The 23,729-nt window shown below is 45.1% G+C and overlaps 1 protein-coding gene across 1 annotated transcript in view; it reads left to right on the top strand.

Moving 5' to 3' along the window:
* The window catches only part of LOC311056437 (uncharacterized protein), a 33,791-nt gene extending 11,813 nt beyond the window's left edge, over positions 1-21,978 (top strand). Inside the window, exons 13-48 of the mRNA XM_084073041.1 lie at positions 567-620; positions 1,332-1,376; positions 1,552-1,605; positions 2,098-2,196; positions 2,584-2,628; positions 3,182-3,280; positions 3,505-3,558; positions 4,134-4,241; positions 6,251-6,304; positions 6,474-6,572; positions 6,698-6,751; positions 6,904-7,002; positions 7,578-7,631; positions 7,744-7,797; positions 8,587-8,694; positions 8,826-8,870; positions 9,075-9,173; positions 9,950-10,057; positions 10,681-10,842; positions 12,405-12,458; positions 12,589-12,696; positions 12,830-12,883; positions 13,074-13,127; positions 13,688-13,849; positions 14,358-14,465; positions 15,459-15,566; positions 15,687-15,740; positions 15,863-15,970; positions 16,388-16,441; positions 16,554-16,661; positions 17,032-17,085; positions 17,782-17,889; positions 18,323-18,602; positions 18,941-19,125; positions 19,248-19,490; positions 21,152-21,978. Of these exons, the coding sequence (XP_083929167.1) occupies positions 567-620; positions 1,332-1,376; positions 1,552-1,605; positions 2,098-2,196; positions 2,584-2,628; positions 3,182-3,280; positions 3,505-3,558; positions 4,134-4,241; positions 6,251-6,304; positions 6,474-6,572; positions 6,698-6,751; positions 6,904-7,002; positions 7,578-7,631; positions 7,744-7,797; positions 8,587-8,694; positions 8,826-8,870; positions 9,075-9,173; positions 9,950-10,057; positions 10,681-10,842; positions 12,405-12,458; positions 12,589-12,696; positions 12,830-12,883; positions 13,074-13,127; positions 13,688-13,849; positions 14,358-14,465; positions 15,459-15,566; positions 15,687-15,740; positions 15,863-15,970; positions 16,388-16,441; positions 16,554-16,661; positions 17,032-17,085; positions 17,782-17,889; positions 18,323-18,602; positions 18,941-19,125; positions 19,248-19,490; positions 21,152-21,298 (3,483 nt within the window). The 3' untranslated portion in view covers positions 21,299-21,978. The remainder of the gene's footprint in view (positions 1-566; positions 621-1,331; positions 1,377-1,551; positions 1,606-2,097; positions 2,197-2,583; positions 2,629-3,181; positions 3,281-3,504; positions 3,559-4,133; positions 4,242-6,250; positions 6,305-6,473; positions 6,573-6,697; positions 6,752-6,903; positions 7,003-7,577; positions 7,632-7,743; positions 7,798-8,586; positions 8,695-8,825; positions 8,871-9,074; positions 9,174-9,949; positions 10,058-10,680; positions 10,843-12,404; positions 12,459-12,588; positions 12,697-12,829; positions 12,884-13,073; positions 13,128-13,687; positions 13,850-14,357; positions 14,466-15,458; positions 15,567-15,686; positions 15,741-15,862; positions 15,971-16,387; positions 16,442-16,553; positions 16,662-17,031; positions 17,086-17,781; positions 17,890-18,322; positions 18,603-18,940; positions 19,126-19,247; positions 19,491-21,151) is intronic.
* The last annotated feature ends 1,751 nt before the right edge of the window (positions 21,979-23,729 follow it).

The raw sequence follows: 23,729 nt of genomic DNA, 5'->3' as shown, positions 1-23,729 counted from the left end.
TACAGAGAACAGCTGTAGTCCTGGGTCTACAGATCAGCTGTAGTCCTGGGTCTACAGATCAGCTGTAGTCCTGGGTCTACAGAACAGCTGTAGTCCTGGGTCTACAGAACAGCTGTAGTCCTGGGTCTACAGAACAGCTGTAGTCCTGGGTCTACAGAACAGCTGTAGTCCTGGGTCTACAGAACAGCTGTAGTCCTGGGTCTACAGATCAGCTGTAGTCCTGGGTCTACAGATCAGCTGTAGTCCTGGGTCTACAGAACAGCTGTAGTCCTGGGTCTACAGAACAGCTGTAGTCCTGGGTCTACAGAAGGTAGCATACCTGTTTCCTGTTTCCTGTTTGGGGTTATTTTCTCATAGTTTCATTTGATTGGCTCAGCAGCGGATTTGAACGGGATGCGTTTCTATTCAGGACTACAAAGTGATGCACAGACTGTCAGTAGAAATGATTTTTATATATTATATATAGTTTTAATTGGTCAGTGTCTGTATTGTGTCGTGTTTGTTGACATGTTTGTTGACATGATGTTGTTGTCATGGTAACCAACGTGGTGTGTGTTGTCATGCAGGGACCTCGCGGTCTCCCCGGTGAGAGAGGACGTGCTGGACCCAACGGAGCTGCTGTGAGTGTCTCTCTCTCTCTCACACACACACACACACACACACACACACACACACACACACACACACACACACACACACACACACACACACACACACACACACACACACACACTGTAACGCAGTCATTCTCATCTAGTGGGCCTAGAGCGCCCCCCAGTGGGGGCTCTGTCTCACAGCTCTTCTCAATCCACTGGAAACCCTCAGAAAACAAGAAGGATTCAGTCTATAATATACAAACCTTATGAAATAATACCAAATATAATATTCTGATAATAAAATCTTACTTTAAATGCGCTGGAGAAAAGCAGTTAATTTCTGCATTATGCAGGCTTTGATGAAGTTCCCCTGCTTTTTCCACCGTGCATTTAAAATAACATTTACTGTTTTGAATGTTATTTTAAGCATTTCAGACATTGATTTAGATTTTGGTCGGGTTTGGCCTTAATTTTAGATTATGTTTAAGCAGAATATTTATTTCAATCATTGCAGCTAACAGTGACCCAGTGTATGCATTATATGTATCTGGGTCTGTGGGCCTTGATCATTTTCACACACACACACACACACACACACACACACACACACACACACACACACACACACACACACACACACACACACACACACACACACACACACACACACACACACACACACACACACACACACAGGTGAATCAATGAATGAACCAATCATATTGTGTGTTACAGGGCGCTCGTGGAAACGATGGTGCTGCTGGTGCTGCTGGACCTCCTGTAAGTCACCCTGTCTCACGCTCTATCATGTCTCACTCTCTCACCCTGTCTCACTCTCTATCATGTCTCACTCTTTATCCTGTCTATTGAATAATGTTATTGTTATTATCGTTATTATTTTTATTATGATAGTTTCTGAATGTCTCTCTCTCTCTCTCTCTCTCTCTCTCTCCAGGGTCCTACTGGTCCTTCCGGCCCCCCTGGATTCCCTGGTGGTCCCGGATCTAAGGTACGACCTATGACCCCTCCTGTTATCTGCTTGACCTTTGACCCAATGAGCCCTCCCACAGGGGTCATGTGATCTGAACAGGAAGTAGCTTGGGTTGACCTCTCTGTCTATCAGAGCAGAAAACAACATGTTTTACTAAAGCTCAGTTCCGTGTTGTATGTTTATCTGTTTATGTTCTTTTATAAACATTCCCTCATAACGCTTCACTAACGTCGCATTTAGTTGTTGCTTGGAGATCAGTTGTTGTCGGCAAGCAACAGCGTCATGTGACACAGGATCATTACCGTCTCAAAGGACTTCACAGCAGAGTTATGGTTTTAGTTTTAATTTAGTTTTTATTCGTGTTCAGTTTAGTGTTCATTTGTTTTACGAGTGCAGAAGTAGTTTTAGTTTTTACTTTTAGGAATCGACCTGCTTTAGTTTTTATTTAGTTTGACTTTTTTCAGGTGTTATGAGGAAATCAACAATATATATTGATGTGTTGTTCCACAGGGAGAGCTTGGTGCTCAGGGAGCTCGTGGACCTGAGGGACCCGCTGGAGCCCGTGGAGAGCCTGGTAACCCCGGACCTGCTGGAGCTGCCGGCCCTGCTGTGAGACCCTCTCTATGACCTCTCTATGACCTCACTGTGACCTCTCTATGACCCTCTGTTGAACCTCTCTAGAACCTTTAGGCCTAGGATCTCTAGAGAGCTCCACTAGCTTCTCTAGAACTTCACTAGAACCCCACTAGAACCTCTCTAGGACCTCTCTACTTCACTAGAATATCACTAGAACCTCTCTATGACCTCTCTACTTCACTAGAACCCCACTAGAACCTCTCTATGACCTCTCTACTTCACTAGAACTCCACTAGAACCTCTCTGGAACTAGAACCTCTGTAGGATCTGTACTTTAGTGGAACTTCACTGTTGCTAAAGGCCACAGGCTGAATCAGCTGCTCATGAGAACCATGTTAACATGTTCTTCCTTCTCTACAGGGAAACAACGGAGCTGATGGAAACACTGGAGCTAAGGGAGCGCCTGTAAGTAACTCTACACACATACACACACTACACACACCACACACACACACACACACCTCCGACCAAACCCATCAAACAATCAATAGAATAATCAAATGCCCAAGTCAAATTCATAGCTATGGCAGTCAATTACATCAAACATAGATACAAATCACATGAACAGAAAATGGCTCAAACACAAGTGTTGAAGATGGAATGAAGATTAATTCTTCATTCATGACACTTTACATCACTTTTAATACTCCTATTTTACTTAATGACAGTCAGTGCTTTAAAGGTTATTGGTACATGGACTGCCTTTACCAATATGACCATATATTCTGTTCATTTTGTATATTATTTGTTTTGACAAGTCAACAACAACAATGGAACAACCCTGAGCCAAGAAGCTAAGTTAAGGAGTTAAGCCAAGGAGCTAAGTTAAGAAGCTAAGTGAATGAGCTATGCTGCTAAGCTAAAGAGGACATAGGAAGTGGTTCAAACACAACCTACACACTGGAACCAGTAGAGTTTTATTTAGTGACTGACCGTGTTGTGTTGCTGCCCCCTGCAGGGTGCCGCTGGTATCGCTGGAGCCCCTGGCTTCCCTGGACCCCGTGGACCCCCCGGAGCCCAAGGTGCTGGTGGAGCCGCTGGACCCAAAGGAAACACTGTGAGTTAATGTCTCTTTATCGATTCTCTCTCTCTCTCTCTCTGTGATAAGGAAATACTGTGAGTCAATGTCTCTCTATCCATTATCTCTCTCTCTCTCTGTGATAAGGACATACTGTGAGTCAATGTCTCTCTATCCATTCTCTCTCTCTGTCATACCGCAATTGTTAATTGTGTTGTTGTTGTTATTGTTAATTGTGTTTTTATTATTGTGTGGTCCTACAGGGTGAGGTTGGTGCCAACGGAGCTAAGGGAGAGGCCGGTGCCAAGGGAGAGGGCGTAAGTACACACACACACACACACACACACACACACACACACACACACACACACACACACACACACACACACAGGGGTCTACCATAGTGTCCATATTTGCCGGATATGAATAATAACAGAAACGGCACAGAACTTTGCAAGTCATTTAGCTGCTATTTTGGGGAATCCCAAATGATTGTAACCCTCTTACAGACCCTCTTACAGACAACCTATATGAACATGTTCTAGTCTAACAGCAGGTTGTACCTGTAACCTATTATCTGTAAGGATACCTATTAACCTATTACCTGTAAGGATACCTATTAACCTATTACCTGTAAGGATACATATTAACCTATTACCTGTAAGGATACATATTAACCTATTAGATGTAAGGATACCTATTAACCTATTAGCTGTAAGGATACATATTAACCTATTAGCTGTAAGGATACCTATTAACCTATTAGCTGTAAGGATACATATTAACCTATTAGCTGTAAGGATACATATTAACCTATTAGCTGTGAGACGCTGTTTAGGAACAACTGCTGTTTGGTCATGACTAACCTGTAATGTGTGTGTGTGGCCACCAGGGTGCACCAGGAGCTCAGGGACCCCCAGGCTCAGCTGGTGAGGAGGGTAAACGCGGAGCCCGCGGAGAGCCTGGTGCTGGTGGAGCCCGAGGACCTCCTGGAGAGAGAGTACGTATCCTAACTCCTTCCTCCTGTTGTCACCTCCTCTCCTTCCTCCTGTCGTCACCTCCTCTCCTTCCTCCTGTTGTCACCTCCTCTCCTTCCTCCTGTTGTCACCTCCTCTCCTTCCTCCTGTTGTCACCTCCTCTCCTTCCTCTCCTTCCTCCTGTTGTCACCTCCTCTCCTTCCTCCTGTTGTCACCTCCTCTCCTTCCTCCTGTTGTCACCTCCTATCCTTCCTCCTGTCGTCACCTCCTCTCCTTCCTCCTGTTGTCACCTCCTCTCCTTCCTCCTGTTGTCACCTCCTCTCCTTCCTCCTGTCGTCACCTCCTCTCCTTCCTCCTGTCATCACCTCCTCTCCTTCCTCCTGTTGTCACCTCCTCTCCTTCCTCCTGTTGTCACCTCCTCTCCTTCCTCCTGTCGTCACCTCCTCTCCTTCCTCCTGTCGTCACCTCCTCTCCTTCCTCCTGTCGTCACCTCCTCTCCTTCCTCCTGTCATCACCTCCTCTCCTTCCTCCTGTCGTCACCTCCTCTCCTTCCTCCTGTCATCACCTCCTCTCCTTCCTCCTGTCGTCACCTCCTCTCCTTCCTCCTGTCGTCACCTCCTCTGCTGTTTCACTCCTCATCCTGTCACCTCCTGTGGGAGCAGATATACGTCTCCATTAATGTGCATCATTTCATAAAGAACGGCAGATACACTAATATTGTTCTGAAGACACACAGTGGATCCATCTAGAACAGTGGTTTTCAACCTGTTTCGCATCAAGGACCCCCCAAATTGACATATATTAGCCCAGGGACCCCCATTTGAAAAGATATGCCAGGGACTCAACCATTTAGATTTATTTGGGGGCCAATCGACACTGTATCATTAGTGTTCATTTAACTCTGAGAGTGTACAAATGGAACCAAATGGACCCGTTAGGGTCCATTTGGTTCCATTTGTACACTCTCAGAGTTACAGACCCACAAGGGTCAATTTGGTTGCTAACTATTAATTTGGCTGGGGACCCCCTGGAACCCCCTCAAGGACCACTGGTGGTCCCCGGACCACTGGTTGAAAACCCCTGATCTAGAACACTGGATCCACCTCGAACAGAGGTTCTCATACTGTTAAACTTCTAAAGGATGCTCATAACTCTCAGCGTGTACGATTAGAACCCTCTTCCATGTGTACTGTACACCCTCAGAGTTATAGTCCTGTAGGGGTCCACGTGGAACCCCTCAAGGACCCTTTAAGGGTCCCTGAACTTTGAGAGCCAGTGATGTAGAAGACTGACGGACAAACAGGCACAACTTTGCCTCGGTAACAAAAAAGAAAGTGATATTATGATGAAATGCTTTGGAGCGTCTTCAACATCACCTCATTTAGCATCCATGTCCACAGTAACATTATTATTATTATTATAACAGTTAAACAGGCTCTGTGCTTGAAACTGTATTCCCAGAAAGTGATTTAATCATTTATTTTCCCACAGCTTCATTTGATTGATTTGCTGCCGAGCCAATCAAATGAAGCTGTGTGAACAAGTAATGGGTCTCTGGGACGACAGAGACAGTACAGTGATGTACACACAGTAATGTACAGTACAGTGATGTACAGCTCTAATCAGAATGAGTTTAACCTCCATAGTGTAAACAACAGCAAGATCTGTCAGATCTGACAATCACCTTCGAATCTAGGGCAGAGTCAGGTGTTTGTTCCTCACCTGGCCACTAGGGGGCAGCTACACCCTTCAGATGATGTTCTATTAATGACATCAGTGTTTTCAGACTTACTATAGATGGTACGACAATGGTTTTCAACCCTTTTCATATCAAGGTCCATTATTTATTCGGCATTTGATATACAGGACACACAGGACACTAACCCTAACCCTGAGTTGAGGTTTAGGCCTACAGCAGGTCATTGACCTGTTCTTACATTCAGGTGTGTTTGGTTCATAGTGCAGAGCAGCTGTTGTTTGTTACAGTGATGTGATGTGTTACTGATCAGGGTGTGTTTGTTTTGCTGCACAGGGCGGCCCCGGAGGACGTGGATTCCCTGGTGCTGATGGTGCTGGTGGACCCAAGGTGAGGCGCACTAAACACACACACACACACACACACACACACACACACACACACACACACACACACACACACACACACACACACACACACACACACACACACACACACACACACACACACACACACACACACAGCACATTGCTAACACACAGTGTGTGTTTTTGTGTAGGGTGCCCCTGGTGAGCGTGGAGGCCCTGGAGTTGTTGGACCCAAGGGTGCTACTGGAGAGCCCGGACGCAACGGTGAGCCTGGTATGCCAGGATCTAAGGTGAGACTTTATGTTAATTACATTTATTCACTTTAAGACATTACAGTTTAGAGAGAAAAACATTAAATAAAATAATATGAATATGAATATGATGATGAATCATGTTTGTCACCTTTGACCTTTAGGGTATGACTGGTAGCCCAGGAAGCCCCGGACCCGACGGCAAGCTGGGAGCAACTGTAAGTACCTTAAAATATAAGTATTAATACTTATATACTAGTTATAGTATTTATACTTAGTTATAAGCACCCGATATACAAGTATTTCTACTTGTGTACAAGCATGTATGTATTAAATGTATAATAATCATAGTTTTGTGTTTGACACTCAGGGAGCTTCTGGACAAGATGGCCGCCCCGGACCCCCCGGCCCCGTTGGAGCCAGAGGACAGCCTGGAGTCATGGGATTCCCCGGACCCAAGGGTGCTGCTGTGAGTATTACACAACACATACATATATAGACCCAAGGGTGCTGCTGTGAGTAATACACAATACATACATATATAGACCCAAGGGTGCTGCTGTGAGTAATACACAATACATACATATATAGACCCAAGGGTGCTGCTGTGAGTATTACACAATACATACATATATAGACCCAAGGGTGCTGCTGTGAGTATTACACAATACAATTGACAATGTAGGCATTTAGCAGACATATATATAGAATGTATCCATGAGTTTAAAGTGTAGTGGATCATCTCGTTTAGCCTGTCTCCTGAAGTGAAATGTCTCCTGAATTTCTCCTGATTGTTGGGCAACCAAAACCAGACTCTATGGCTAGAGAGAGAGAGCAATAATGCACATGGCTGTTACACGGCCCACTGATATGCAGCCAGGACCGTTAATGTTAATGTTTGTTGTCTTTCAAATGCAAATCACCAAGCCTCACTGTTTGATTGGTTAATTGACGAAGTTTAACAGTTCATCTGTCTGTCTGTCTGCCTGTCTGCCTGTCTGTCTGTCTGTCTGTCTGTCTGTCTGTCTGTCTGTCTGTCTGTAGGGTGAGGGTGGTAAGCCTGGCGAGAGAGGTGTGATGGGACCCAATGGTGCTACTGTAAGTATTCTATTCTATTCACTTGATATTTACTGACATGATATATTAAGTAGCGGCAGCCATATTTGTAGTTTCCAAAACAATGATGTCCATGTATTATTTTTTTTCCCAGGGTGCACCTGGCAAGGACGGTGATGTTGGTGCTCCTGGTGCCCCCGGACCCGGTGTAAGTAACACACACACACACACACACACACACACACACACACACACACACACACACACACACACACACACACACACACACACACACACACACACACACACACACACACACACACACACACTCTGTCCGGCGAAATCTAAATTCAAGCTAGTCGTTAGCACAGCGGCGTGCCGCTAACAAACCCCGCCCACTGCTGTGAAAACCAATCATATCGCCTAGTCAATATGAAGGACCGCCCCAAGCACTTTGGAACAGTTCTGCAATCAAGTCTAAAATGTTATCTTAGCAGCCTTTATCCAATCAACAGACAGAAACCATCCTAGTGGGCGGAGCTTTCTTCAAGAGCTCACGCCCCAAGCAGGAAGTCTGAACACTGAAGCCAATGCAGAAGTTACTTCAGCCTGCATTCTGTCTAATGACCAGGAGGAGGCGACTCCAACAGAAGTGACATAGTATACGTAGAAGTCTATGAGAACATGACTCTACCTCTACACTTGAATTATTACCTCAGCAAACACTTTCCTTATGAGTTTGAATTTTCAGTTGCTAGTTTCGAGTCTTCTTCAATTCATCATGATTTTCATTTAGTAAATAATGATCCCATTGAGACTGAAATAGACGATAAAGTAGGGCATGTCATCCAAAAACTAATGAGTCTCCATCCTCCAACACATCTCCATTCACCACCATGTCTACATCCTAACATCTCCATCCACCATCATGTCTACATCCTAACATCTCCATCCACCATCATGTTTAACATCCTAACACCTTCTCCCTCGTCCTCAGGGACCCGCTGGAGAGAGAGGAGAGCCCGGTGCAGCTGGACCCCCAGGATTCCAGGGACTTCCCGGACCCCAGGGAGCCGTCGGAGAGAGTGGCAAACCTGGAGAGCAGGTACTGTAGCCTTCAGAGGCAAAAACGATATTCTATGAATCTATGAATGAAATATAGATAAATATGTATCGCTTTCAGAAGGCGAGTGACGTATGACAATACTCTCTCTCTCTCCCTCTCTCTCTCTCCAGGGTCTGTCTGGTGAGGCCGGTCAGCCCGGACCTGCTGGATCTAGAGTAAGTACATCTTCTGCATCATCTTCATCATCATCACTGGACTACTGCTACTGTAGAGATGATCAGATTATGATTTCATAGAAGTGAATCCCACCTGATAGACTAACACCCCCCCCTCTCTCTCTCTCTCTCTCTCTCTCTCTCTCTCTCTCTCTCTCTCTCTCTCTCTCTCTCTCTCTCTCTCTCTCTCTCTCTCTCTCTCAGGGCGACAGAGGATTCCCAGGAGAGCGTGGAGCACCAGGTCCTCTCGGACCCGCCGGCGCTCGCGGTTCCCCCGGATCTGCCGGAAACGACGGTGCCAAGGTGAGACTGGACACAGGCAGGGCCACCAGGGTCACCCAGCCTGACCTCAGGCAGGGTCACCACCAGGGTCACTTAGCCTGGCATTGGCCAGACTGATACCGTGGATTCACTCTCACGCTCCTCCCCCCCGGTATCAGTCTGGACTTCGGCCCACAGGGAGCGAGGATGATAAGTCAGAAAATGATTTTTGATGCTTTTCACTGTTGTACGCACAGCAGTTTTGAAACGCACTCCCTGATTGGCCCCGATCATTTTCTGGCTACAGGTCACCGCTCTGACCTGGGCCTTGCTACAGTTGATCCATGAGGTCATACATGACATGATCCATGAGGTCATACATGACATGATCCATGAGGTCATACATGACATGATCCATGAGGTCATACATGACATGATCCATGAGGTCATACATGACATGATCCATGAGGTCATACATGACATGATCCATGAGGTCATACATGACATGATCCATGAGGTCATACATGACATGATCCATGAGGTCATACATGACATGATCCATGAGGTCATACATGACATGATCCATGAGGTCATACATGACATGATCCATGAGGTCATACATGACATGACGACACTCTGCTATGAAAATGGAAACGAATAAATAAATTGGCCAACGTGTTTTTGAAAAGAATAATTGACATCCTGATATTTATGGAGTCGGCCTGGCATAGCGGTTACACTGAACGTCTCCTCCTCCTCCTCCTCCTCCTCCTCCTCCTCCTCCTCCTCATCACTCCCTGTGCCTCCTCTTCCTCCAGGGAGATGCTGGAGCCCCAGGAGCCTCCGGAGCTCAGGGACCCCCTGGCCTCCAGGGAATGCCCGGAGAGAGAGGAGCCGCTGGCCTGCCCGGACTCAAGGGAGACAGAGTGAGTTAAGACTAATGTTGGTTTATGCTTTTGCTTTATTGTTAAATTAGTTGTAATTGTAATTGTATTGTTGCTCTGTAAAGCACTCTGAGCTGCATTTCATGTCATGAAAGGTGCTATACTGCATTGGTTCTCAAAGTGGGGTCCGGGGACCCCCAGGGGTACTTGAGGGGGTTCCCAGCTAAATGATAGACAGGAACCAAATGGACCCTTATGGCTCTGTAACTCTGAGAGTGTACAAATGGAACCAAATTTGGTTCCATTTGTACACTCTCATTGATTTTACATTATGAATTGGGGTCCCAGAGATAGAAATGCCATTAAATGGGGGTCCGTAGCCCCTAATGCATGTCAAACTGGGGGTCCTTAAAATTAAAATGGTTGAGAATCACTGCTAGAGAGCCGTAAAAATCTTCTAGGGGTCTCTGGCCTATTTTTTCAAATGGGGGTCTGCGGGCTGATAAGTGTCCATTTGGGGGTCCTTGACATGAAAAAGTTTGAGAACCACTGCTATACTGTACAAATAAAGTTTATCATTATTATTATTAAGCCATCATAACTCCTACAGCACCACATGATGTTAAAACCTACATCACTCTAACATAACTCTCTCTGTCCTCCAGGGTGACCATGGAGCTAAGGGAGCTGATGGAGCCCCCGGTAAGGACGGTATTCGCGGTATGACCGGACCCATCGGACCCCCTGGACCCGGTGGAGCTCCTGGTGACAAGGGAGAGGCCGGTCCCAACGGCGCTGTCGGACCTACTGGAGCCCGCGGAGCCCCTGTGAGGACCTGTCTGTCTGTCTGTCTGTCTGTCTGTCTGTCTGTCTGTCTGTCTGTCTGCCTGTCTGCCTGTCTGTCTGTCTGTCTGTCTGTCTGTCTGTCTGTCTGTCTGTCTGTCTGTCTGTCTGTCTGCCTGTCTGCCTGTCTGTCTGTCTGTCTGTCTGTCTGTTTTGACATAATATATAGTGAGACAAACAGATGATTAGAAATGTAAATTGATTGAATAGATGTGTAAATTATTACTGCTATTACAGTACTGAAGTTTGATACATTAGTACTGTAGTTTGATACATTAGTACTGTAGTTTGATACATTAGTACTGTAGTTTGATACATTAGTACTGTAGTTTGATACATTAGTACTGTAGTTTGATACATTAGTACTGTAGTGTGCTGTGTTCACACTGGCAGCTACAAAGATACAGGCTACCATTCTTTGCCAATGTAAGCCCAGTGACATGGAGATACAAAGATACATGGGACGTTTGTAGATACGTTTGTAGCTACAAAAGCTACAAAAAAAGTTGAGCTGGTTTCAGCTTCAGCTACGAAGCTACAAACATGCTGTGTAGCTGTGTGTGTTCACACTGTGTGTGTTCACACTGTGTGTGTGTTCACACTGGCGTTCACACTGCCAGACTTAAGGGCTGTTGACATCAAGCATGAGAACTATAACGGTCATTCTGTGAGCGTCCACACTGATGAACTATAACGATGTTCTGTAAACAGTGGCTCCAAACCAGATAGAAATAATGAATGATTATTAATTATAAAGACATATGTGGCAATAGGCTATATGGATAATCATCTGATTAGGAATTACACGGAGGTGAGATAGTTTAGGCTACCTGAGGTAAAGCTAGCTAGCCTGCCAGCTAGCGTTAGCTCTTCACAATGGCTTCCTCATCCCCGTCAATAACAACAACAGAACTACCACCGTGACCACCTGCATCCCAGATGTCCCTCTGGTGCATTCTGATTGGCTGTCAGTGTTTCTGATAGCGATCCAAACCATATGGTCCACCTCTATGTGGGCGGAGTCGTCCATTATTAAAGCCACAATATAGTCAATATGGGTATGTAGGGTCCTCTGTGTGTCCTCCTCAGGGTGATACAGTCATAGTTATGAATATGGGTATGTAGGGTCCTCTGTGTGTCCTCCTCAGGGTGATACAGTCATACTTATGAATATGGGTATGTAGGGTCCTCTGTGTGTCCTCCTCAGGGTGATACAGTCATACTTATGAATATGGGTATGTAGGGTCCTCTGTGTGTCCTCCTCAGGGTGATACAGTCATAGTTATGAATGTAGGGTCCTTTACATGCACTATGTTATGAACATGTAGGTGTTAACGTGACATGTGTGTGTCCTCCTCAGGGCGATACAGTCATAGTTATGAATGTAGGGTCCTTTACATGCATTATGTTATGAACATGTAGGTGTTAACGTGACATGTGTGTGTCCTCCTCAGGGTGATACAGTCATAGTTATGTATGTAGGGTCCTTTACATGCATTATGTTATGAACATAGGTGTTAACGTGACATGTGTGTGTCCTCCTCAGGGCGAGCGTGGAGAGTCTGGTGCTCCTGGACCCGCTGGATTCGCTGGACCCCCTGTACGTAGCTCCTCCTACTCCTACTGCTCTCTGATGACATCAGTCATACTCATATGACATCATTGATACGTCTCTCTCTGATGACATCATGTATTACATCATCGTTGTGCTCTCTCTCTCTCTCTCTCAGGGTGCTGATGGTCAGCCTGGTGCTAAGGGAGAGGCTGGAGATAACGGTGCTAAGGGAGACGGTGGAGCCCCCGGAGCTGCTGGACCCACTGGAGCCCCCGGACCTCAGGTTGGAACACAAACACACACACACACACACACTCACTCACAAAAAAAACAAAAAACATGCACACAAACACACTCACACATACTATTGGTGGGTTGCATTGGTTTGATTGACTCTTTGCCTCATCCAATCACAGGGTCCCGTTGGAAACACCGGAGCCAAGGGAAGCCGTGGCCCCGCCGGACCTCCTGTAAGCACCTCCCCTTGACCTCCTGACCTCAACATTTGTTTAACCAACAACAGAATGTAAACAAGGATCATTAAGCAACCTCTCTCTCTCTCTCTCTCTCTCTCTCTCTCTCTCTCTCTCTCTCTCTCTCTCGCTCTCTCTCTCTCTCTCTCTCTCTCTCTCTCTCTCTCTCTCTCTCTCTCTCTCTCAGGGTGCTACTGGATTCCCTGGTGCTGCTGGTAGAGTCGGACCTCCCGGCCCCTCTGTAAGTACTTCCTGTGACATCATGACAACTTCCTGTACGACCATTACAACCTTTGTCCATGTAGCGCTCGAGATTCGAACCCGGGTCTACCCTCAAAACACTGAAGCTAAACATCTTATCCACTAGCCTAAAGGGGAATCTCCCTCCGGGCAGATCTACAAGCTCAAAAAGCTTGTAGATCTGCTATTTCTGAATTGGAATCCTGAAAAGTAACATTTTTATTTAATTTCAAATGCATTTAGTTATACTTATGTTAACTTTATGAACTTCAATACAAATACATTGGACATAAAAAAAAGACGAGTCATGTTTGCATGTTAGGATCATAACAGCTGAAATGAATGATATATCAGTATTCTGATATTAACCTGCGGGGGGTGGGGGGTGGGGGCCATTAAGTGAAGGTGGGGGCCATTAAGTGAAGGTGGGGGCCATTAAGTGAAGGTGGGGGCCATTAAGTGAAGGTGGGGGCCCCATGTGGCATGGTATAGACTTTACTGTCTCAGAGAAGCTCTTCCTAAGGCTCAGGGTCATTTGTATTGTGTGTCTCTCTCTCTCAGGGTAACTCTGGACCCCCCGGCCCCGCTGGACCCTCAGGTAAAGAAGGACAGAAGGGTAACCGCGGAGAGACCGGACCCGCCGGTCGCCCCGGTGAGCTCGGTGCTGCTGGACCCCCAGGAGCCCAGGGAGAGAAGGGTAACCCCGGTGGAGAGGGAGCTCCCGTAAGTAACGACGTTGATGATTATTTTACCGTTATTTGTCCCAAGTTGGTACGATTATACCAATATAATATAAAAACACAAAGACCAGCCATGTAACAGATATAATACACTGCACCCCGAGTCAATAGAACAACCATTACACCTGAATCACTCATTAATAAAAACACCTTCATCATCACCCTCACCACTCTCACAAGGTGATGACGACGGGCCAATCACCTGCCACCACACACCTGATCAAATACAAATAAACGACAGACCCTATAAAAGATACAAGACACCATCATCAGCGTCTTGTCCGTCTGAACTTGGTTGGTTGTCAATAACATAATATAATGTATAGGTGGTTACCTAGGTTACCGAGCCCACCGTGTGATCATTGATAACACTGCTCCGGTAGTCTTGGAGACATTAAGTTATAAAAACACTTATTTAGTGATAAATAACTACTTAACAGAAACTACACATCCTGATGTCTAATGAAGTGTCTCTATGTCTCCCCCTGCAGGGTTCTTCTGGTATTCCCGGCCCCTTGGGTATTGCAGGACAGAGAGGTATTGTCGGACTTCCTGGACAGAGAGGAGAGAGAGGTTTCCCTGGACTCCCCGGACCCAGCGTGAGTTAACTAGTACTCAACTAACCCTAAACTATTAGTACTGTTAGCATTAGAGTCTAATGCTAACAGTACTAATAGTTAACTCACGCTGGGTCTAATGATTAGACCCAGCGTGAGTTAACTAGTCCATAACTAACCCTAAACTATTTGTACTGTTAGCATTAGACCCAATGTGAGTTAACTAGTCCATAACTAACCCTAAACTATTAGTACTGTTAGCATTAGACCCAGCGTGAGTTAACTAGTACTTAACTAACCCTAGTTAACTATTAGTACTGTTAGCATTAGACCCAGCGTGAGTTAACTAGTCCATAACTAACCCTAAACTATTAGTACTGTTAGCATTAGACCCAATGTGAGTTAACTAGTCCTTAACTAACCCTAAACTATTAGTACTGTTAGCATTAGACCCAGCGTGAGTTAACTAGTACTTAACTAACCCTAAACTATTAGTACTGTTAGCAGTAGACCCAGTCTGAGTTAACTAGTACTTAACTTACCCTAGTTAACTATTAGTACTGTCAGCAGTAGACCCAGTGTGAGTTAACTAGTACTTAACTTACCCTAGTTAACTATTAGTACTGTCAGCAGTAGACCCAGTGTGAGTTAACTAGTACTTAACTTACCCTAGTTAACTATTAGTACTGTCAGCAGTAGACCCAGTGTGAGTTCATTAAACCTAATGCTAGTTATGTTAATAGTTAACTAGCGCTAGTTGTATATGACTAATACTGCTAGCAATAGTTTACTGCCCTTAGCTAACTGTTACTAGTACTGCTAATAGTTATTATTACTACTACTGTTAGCAATATTGAACTACCCCAGTTATTACTAGTACTACTAGTAGCTCTATTAGTGAGCTAGTACATAGGATCGGTCAGTAGCTCTAAGCTGTGATTGGTTCCGTACAGTGATTGGTCGGTAGCTCTAAGCTGTGATTGGTTCCGTACAGTGATTGGTCGGTAGATCTAAGCTGTGATTGGTTCCGTACAGGGAGAGGTCGGTAAGCAGGGATCCGGTGGCCCCGGAGGAGAGCGTGGACCACCAGGACCAATGGGACCATCTGGACTTGGCGGTGCCCCTGGTGAGGCTGGACGTGAGGTATGTACATTTATATATAAACATTATATAAGCATTAACACGTGACACACAGTAGCTCTGTGACATGCGTCACATGGTGAATCCAGATCTACATCAGGGTGTGTTTGTTTTGTGTTGCAGGGCGCCCCCGGTAACGAGGGAGCCGCTGGACGCGACGGTGCTGCTGGACCCAAGGTCAGTACCACACACACACACACACACACACACACACACACACACACACACACACGCTCTCTTATCTTATCTTATGTTATCTTAACTGATGACCATTCTGTGTGTTGATTGGTTGGTTGTAGGGAGACCGTGGTGAGTCTGGTGCTGCTGGTGCCCCCGGTGCTCCTGGACCCCCCGGAGCCGCAGGACCCGTTGGACCCGCTGGAAAGTCTGGTGACCGTGGAGAGAGTGTGAGTACAACCCCCCCAGATCCACCTAGAACCCACCAGATACATCTAGAACCCACCAGATACACCTAGAACCCACCAAAACCTCCTAGAACCCCCAAGACCACCTAGAACCCACCAAGACAACCTAACAAAAAAACTAGACCACATGGAGCCAATCTAGACCACATAGAACCCACTAGAATCACATAGAACCGGTGAGAGTCCATCAGGACCTCACTGACCTCCCCAGGTCCACCTAGAACTCCCCATAATCTCATAGAATACCTACACAACCTCATAGGAACTTCTCCTGAATGCATCTAGAGACATAAGAAGTTCCGTTGTTCGTTTTAGTTCGACTTGAAACACAGACTGATCCTCTCTCTCTCTCTCTCTCTCTCTCTCTCTCTCTCTCTCTCTCTCTCTCTCTCTCTCCAGGGTCCCGCTGGTCCTGCTGGAGCTGCTGGTATTGCTGGTCCTCGTGGACCTGCTGTAAGTAACTATGAACTATGAACGTTTAAATATGCGCCCGTACTGTGTTGTGTTGTGTTGCACATAGTGCCTTGCTCAACTGTAGTGCTGACAACCTTCCCGCTCTTTCCAGGGCACCGCCGGCGCTCGTGGAGACAAGGGAGAGACCGGAGAGGCAGGAGAGAGAGGCATGAAGGGACACCGAGGATTCACTGGCATGCAGGGACCCCCCGGACCCCCTGTAAGACTCTCACCGTCGTCTCTGTTAGCCGTGAACTATAGCTGTGAAACCACATCCTTATACTGTAGCTATAGTTATGCTGTAGTTATAGTGCTTCCTGTGAACTCTTCATAGTTATGCTGTAGTTATAGTGCTTCCTGTGAACTCTTTATAGTTATAGTTATGCTGTAGTTATAGTGCTTCCTGTGAACTCTTCATAGTTATAGTTATGCTGTAGTTATAGAGCTTCCTGTGAACTCTTTATAGTTATGCTGTAGTTATAGAGCTTCCTGTGAACTCTTCATAGTTATGCTGTAGTTATAGTGCTTCCTGTGAACTCTTCATAGTTATGCTGTAGTTTTAAACCTGTTTGTTGTTGTTTCATGTTTAGGGCTCATCTGGAGACCAAGGACCTGCTGGTTCTGCCGGCCCTGCTGGACCTAGAGTAAGTTCTACAACATTATTATTATTACTATTTAGCATTAGATACGCATTTATAAAAGGCCCTTAATGCATTTAGAAAAGGGCCCTTAATGCATTTAGAAAAGGCCCTTAATGCATTTAGAAAAGGCCCTTAATGCATTTAGAAAAGGCCCTTAATGCATTTAGAAAAGGGCCCTTAATGCATTTAGAAAAGGCCCTTAATGCATTTAGAAAAGGGCCCTTAATGCATTTAGAAAAGGGCCCTTAATGCATTTAGAAAAGGCCCTTAATGCATTTAGAAAAGGGCACTTAATGCATTTAGAAAAGGCCCTTAATGCATTTAGAAAAGGGCACTTAATGCATTTAGAAAAGGGCCCTTAATGCATTTAGAAAAGGCCCTTAATGCATTTAGAAAGGGCCCTTAATGCATTTAGAAAAGGCCCTTAATGCATTTAGAAAGGGCCCTTAATGCATTTAGAAAAGGGCCCTTAATGCATTTAGAAAAGGCCCTTAATGCATTTAGAAAAGGCTCTTAATGCAGAGCCCTTTACAGTAAGCAAGGTAAACACAAGATGCATAGAGATAGTAATCTAGGATCAGAGGTAAACCAAGAAGCTAGCATCAGTCTACATAACATCTAAATACTATCTACGACTTTGACTATTACTATGAGAGGACACGCCCCTAAGCATGATTTGTCCCTCTGTGCTTGCCGTAGGGACCCTCTGGATCATCTGGTGCTGCTGGTAAAGACGGTATGAGTGGTCTGCCCGGACCTACCGGACCCCCTGGACCCAGAGGTCGCTCTGGAGAGATGGGACCCTCAGTGAGTACCTGTCTGTCTGTCTGTCTGTCTGTCTGTTATAGTTGTTCAACCCATAGATATATAAACGTAGAGCTCATTGACCATTGGAGTGATGTGTCAACACAGTATAATATAATATATAATATTGTTAACTATATATATATATATATAATAATCGTCATAACTCGCTGAATTCTCAACCGATTTGGTTTGTTTGTTACACATGTTATGATACAGGATACTTGGTTAAATTACAAATATTGGTTTTCATATGAAAACACCATATCTTACTTAGATAGTAACAGTAATGGTTATAAAATAGAACAACTAATGAAAGAAGGCCAGCTGACTCAGTCGTTGGCTAATCTGGCGTTGACCAATGAGGCGTCTACGTTTAGTCAGTTGGTTAGTTAGTAACCAATCCGTCCTCCTCTCGTCGCTCCTCCCCTAACAGGGACCCCCTGGCCCACCCGGACCCCCAGGACCTCCCGGTGCCCCCGGCGGCGGCTTCGACATGGGCTTCATCTCCCAGCCCCAGGAGAAGGCACCCGATCCCTTCCGCATGTACCGCGCCGACGACGCCAACGTGATGCGCGACCGCGACCTGGAGGTGGACAGCACCCTGAAGAGCCTCAGCCAGCAGATCGAGCAGATCCGCAGCCCCGACGGCACCCAGAAGAACCCCGCCAGAACCTGCAGAGACCTGAAGATGTGCCACCCAGACTGGAAGAGCGGTACGCTAACCGCTATGCTAACAAACACACTTCATTGACAAGCGTCTACACACTGACGCACACACTAAATAACATGTGCCACCCAGAGCGGTACGCTATGCTATGCTACCCACTACGCTAACAAACACACCCATCAACACGCTAAGGAACACACTCAACATGCTAATAATAACGTACACACCCAATCAACACGCTAAGGAACACACTCAACATGCTAACAATGAACACAGTCAGTAACTAATGCCTGGCCAAAGAGTCACGCGTCTCTGTTGGACATTACGTTAGCTATGGTGAGCGGTGTGCCTCAATGTTGTCTCTCTTGTCTCTCCGCCCTGCAGGACAGTACTGGATCGACCCAGACCAGGGCTGCACCCAGGACGCCATCAAGGTTTACTGTAACATGGAGACCGGAGAGACCTGCGTGTCGCCCACACAGAGCCAGGTGGCCAAGAAGAACTGGTACACCAGCTCCACCAGCAAGAAACACGTCTGGTTCGGAGAGACCATGGCCGACGGCTTCCAGGTGAGACCGGCTGCACCCGAAAGCCTCTCTCTGTCTCTCTCTGTCTCTGTCTCTCTCCCTCTCTCTCTCTCCTCTCTCTAACAGTATGATTAAACCTCTCTCTCTCTCTCTCTCTCTGACAGTTCGAGTATGGCAGTGAGGGCTCCGTCCCTGCGGACGTGAACATCCAGATGACCTTCCTGCGCCTCATGTCGACGGAGGCCAGCCAGAACCTGACCTACCACTGTAAGAACAGCGTGGCCTACATGGACGCCTCCACCGCCAACCTGAAGAAGGCTCTCCTTCTGCAGGGCTCCAACGAGATCGAGATCAGAGCCGAGGGCAACAGCCGCTTCACATACAGTGTACTGGAGGATGGATGCACGGTGAGCGAGCGAGCGCGCGCGCGCGCACACACACACACACACACACACACACACACACGCACACACACCAGTGTTGATTTCGTCGACAAAAAATGTTCGCCGACTACCTTTTTTCACTGACAAAAACGAAATTAAAAACGGAATAAAAATGAAGCTACGATGACTAAAACTAAGACTAAATATATTGGCAATTTCGTCAACAAATGAAAAAGAGATCCGGTAGAACTAAAAGACAAGTCACTTTGTGTTTGGTTGCGCTCAGGTGTTGCGCTCTGAAAATAGCAGATCTACAAGCTCACAACGCGTCGCTGCGCGACGCGTTGTGAGCTTGTAGATCGGCTATTTTCAGCATGCAACCAAGTGTATAAAATCGGCCATTACGACGCCATCAAGGAACCGCCAACATACATTTTAAATCAACCGTAGATTTAGTCGACTATAATCTTATGATATTTAGTCAACTAAATCTAGACTAACAGTAAAACATTCCATGTGAATAAAATATGACTACAACTAAATGGAATTTGATTCAAAAGACTGACTAAAATCAACACTAACACACACACACACACACACACACACACACACACACACACACTCACACATCTGATAGTTTTATTTGTGTTCACAATCACATTTAACTTCTTGAACACAAACAGTAGTAGATATACACAAGGTCGGGGAAACTCGACAACATCGGTTTTCAGTCTCTATGAAAACATAATCGTCTTCTATGGCGTCTCACAGTTATTATCACACACGTCCCTGCAGTCTGTAGTTTGTGGACATTAAAGTGGCCAGTTGTTTGAGGACATTAAAGAGGCTTCTCTCACAACTACTGTAGTTTGTGGACATTAAAGAGGCTTCTCTCTCAACTACTGCAGTTTGTGGACATTAAAGAGGCTTCTCTCTCAACTACTGTAGTTTGTGGACATTAAAGAGGCTTCTCTCTCAACTACTGCAGTTTGTGACGATTAAAGAGGCTTCCAAATAACACCCAAGCTGTATAACAGCATAAGCACGGCTGAGACGTTGGTATTTTAGCAGCTTGGTTAAGGCATTGGTTCTCAAAGTGGGGTCCGCGGACCCCCAGGGGTCCTTGAGGGAGTTCCAGGGGGTCCACAGCTAAATGATAGATTAGGCCCCAAATGGACCCTTGTGGGTCTGTAACTCTGAGAGTGTAACAAATGGAACCAAATGGACCCTAACGGGTCCATTTGGTTCCATTTGTACACTCTCAGAGTTCCATTGACATTGATTTTACAACATAAATTGCGGTCCAAGTGATAGAAATGCCATTAAATAGGGTTCTGTAGCCTCTAATGTCAAACTGGGGGTCCTTGAAATTAAAATAGTTGAGAATCACTGCTAGAGCCGTAAGAACAAATCTTCTCTTATGGGGGGTCCCTGGCATATCTTTTGAAATGGGGGTCCGCGGGCTAATAAGTGTCAATTTGGGGGTCCGGCCTTGACACGAAAAAGTTTGAGAACCCCTGGGTTAAGGAGTGTCTCCTCCAGACTGCAGTTTGAATCCTGCACTCTGCCCTCATCAACAACATCAGTTGTATTATTATTATTATAGTTGTAGCATCTGTGTATGAATGTGTTGATGAGATTATAATAGAGAATTCTGACTCCGTTCTCCTCCCGTTGGTCCGCAGTCGCACACTGGCGCCTGGGGAAAGACGGTCATCGACTACAAGACAACGAAAACGTCTCGTCTTCCCATCATCGATATCGCCCCCATGGACATCGGCGGTCCCGACCAGGAGTTCGGCCTGGAGGTCGGACCCGTGTGCTTCTTGTAAAAAAGGAAGAAATCTGGACTTGAAATAGTTGTTGTGTGTGTTATGTGTGTTTTTTAATTTGTTCTAACAGTGATCTCTCTCTGAAAAAAAGAACCAAAATCATCACCACCACCCAGACCCCATTTTTTTTTTTTGGTTTTTCTCCTTGACGTTTTTTTTTTTTTTTGAAAAAGCCGACCCCCTCCATTCTGAGAAGTTTTCCGTTCCGCTGTCGTTTCTGCCTTGAAACCTGCACTTCCACAAGATGGCGACGCGGTGCGGCGTTTTTTTTCCGCACGGCCGTCGCGTTTGGGACCACTACTTCCACTGTTGTTTCTGACTCTACTTTTTTGTTTTTTTGTTTTTTTTCAACCACCAACGACTCTGAGGATACTTTTACCTTTTTTTTTTTAAAGAGAAGACATCCTGTTTCCCTGGCAACGAGAAAATAATATATGTGCTTGTGTAAAGTGTAAAATGTTTTGTTTTGAGGTTATTTTTGTTTTTTTTGTTTTTGTTTTTTTACTTCCCCCTCTCTGACCCCCTCCTGGAGTTTACAGAAAACAGTTCAGAAAACCACACGTGACTTTTTCATTTTTTTGTTTGTTCTTTTTTCCACACCTCCACTGCCCTCAACGGATGAAAGGACAATAAGAGCTTTGTACACTTTGTTTCAGGTGCTGAATAAACGGTCAAACTGACGTCCATGTGTCCGGCAGCACGTCTGCCTTCTTTGTGCGTTTGTTGGTTTATTTGTTTTGTTTTGTTTTGTTTTGTTTGTTCGTTTTGCTTGTTTTGACGTTTTCTTCCTTCGAACACTTTTCATATTAAAAACAGCAGCAGAGAAACACGGGGTTAAACCTCTTTTTGTTTTCTTTTCTCTTTTGTTTTCAAAAGAAAAGAAAATTAGAAAGCAGCCTAGTGTTCTACCTCAGCACAGCAACAACCTCTCTAACAGAGAGAGAGGGTTTAAACATGTCACCGTGTGTGTGTGTGTGTGTGTGTGTGTGTGTGTGTGTGTGTGTGTGTGTGTGTGTGTGTGTGTGTGTGTGTGTGTGTGTGTGTGTGTGTGTGTGTGTGTGTGTGTGTGTGTGTGTGTGTGCGTGTGTGTGTGTTTGTGTGTGCGGGGTAGTAGTAGTACAATAGTGATTAAAAAGAACAACACTACAATAACAAGAACAACAACGCCACAGTTTCAGGTCCAAATATATGCCTTTCTAACGTTTATTGAACCCTATTCATTCTCTCTCTCTCTCTCTCTCTCTCTCTCTCTCTCTCTCTCTCTCTCTCTCTGTCTCTCTCTCTCTCTCTGTCTCTGTCTCTGTCTCTGTCTCTGTCTCTGTCTCTGTCTCTCTCTCTCTCTCTCTCTCTCTCTCTCTCTCTCTCTCTCTCTCTCTCTCTCTCTCTCTCTCTGAGAGCTGCAGTGAGAGTGTGGTGCTGTGTGTAGATCTGTAAAGTGGATTGACTGTCTGCAGTAGATCTGTAAAACATGTGGATTGTGTTGTATTGAGGTGTGGGTTCATCTCTCTCTTTCTTTAGTGTTTTATTTCCTGTTCTCTTAAAGGGTTAATTGGTCAAAGAAAACAAATGGAGAAAATAAGATTATTGTCTCCGCCAGGAGACTATGTTTTCGTTCTCGTCCTTCCGTGTTTCCGCCAAGCTAACATTGGTCAAGCTTCACGTGACACGTGACGATATGTTGAAAGGGTGCGCTTTGATTGGCTAGCGAGACGCATGATGAAATAGAGTCCTATAAATAGTTGTGTCACTTCAAAAGATCATTTATATCTTTTGAAGTGAGGTAAGACAGGATTAATCAGGAACAGTACTGGCTCCGAGGAGCACATTTTCTAGTTATTATTATTATTATTATTATTATTATTATTATTATTATTATTATTATGTATCAATCTAATGGTCTGTAGAGAGAGATCCTGTCAGGACAGACAGACAGACAGACCTGTTTTGTAAATGTATTATAATAAATCTGAGATGTTTTTAATTATTTTAAATGCTGAAATAAAGCATGTTTAACATGATCTAAATGTTCAGCTACTGTAAGTCACTGTAGTTTAACTCTGTTGGACCTGAAACTGAACCAGCTCGACACTAAAGGCAAAAAGATGTTGGTCAAACTACCAAAAACGACATAAAAACTAAGCTATGATGACACAAAATGTGATAAATATATTGACAAAAAGACTATAAATCAGGCATTACGACGCATCACAGGAAGCCAAAATACATTTTTAAATCAACTGTAGATTTAGTCACAAAAAAAAACAACTACAAGACTAAAATTAAAATAGTTGATTGATTGATTGATGACAGAAACTAAAGACTATACTATGGCCCTGTCTTGCCGTCCCCGTTATAACTAAACTTTTTTAGGCCTTTTTAAAAAACATTTAAAAATAGTTCAAATAGCCGATCTACAAGCTCACAACGTGTT

The sequence above is a fragment of the Gymnoscopelus microlampas genome (assembly GCF_963454915.1).
Source record: "Gymnoscopelus microlampas genome assembly, chromosome: 11".
In the NCBI taxonomy this organism is placed as follows: Eukaryota; Metazoa; Chordata; class Actinopteri; order Myctophiformes; family Myctophidae; genus Gymnoscopelus; species Gymnoscopelus microlampas.
The sequence above is the reverse complement of the archived record's forward strand: the minus strand, read 5'-3'. Positions and strand labels throughout refer to the sequence as shown.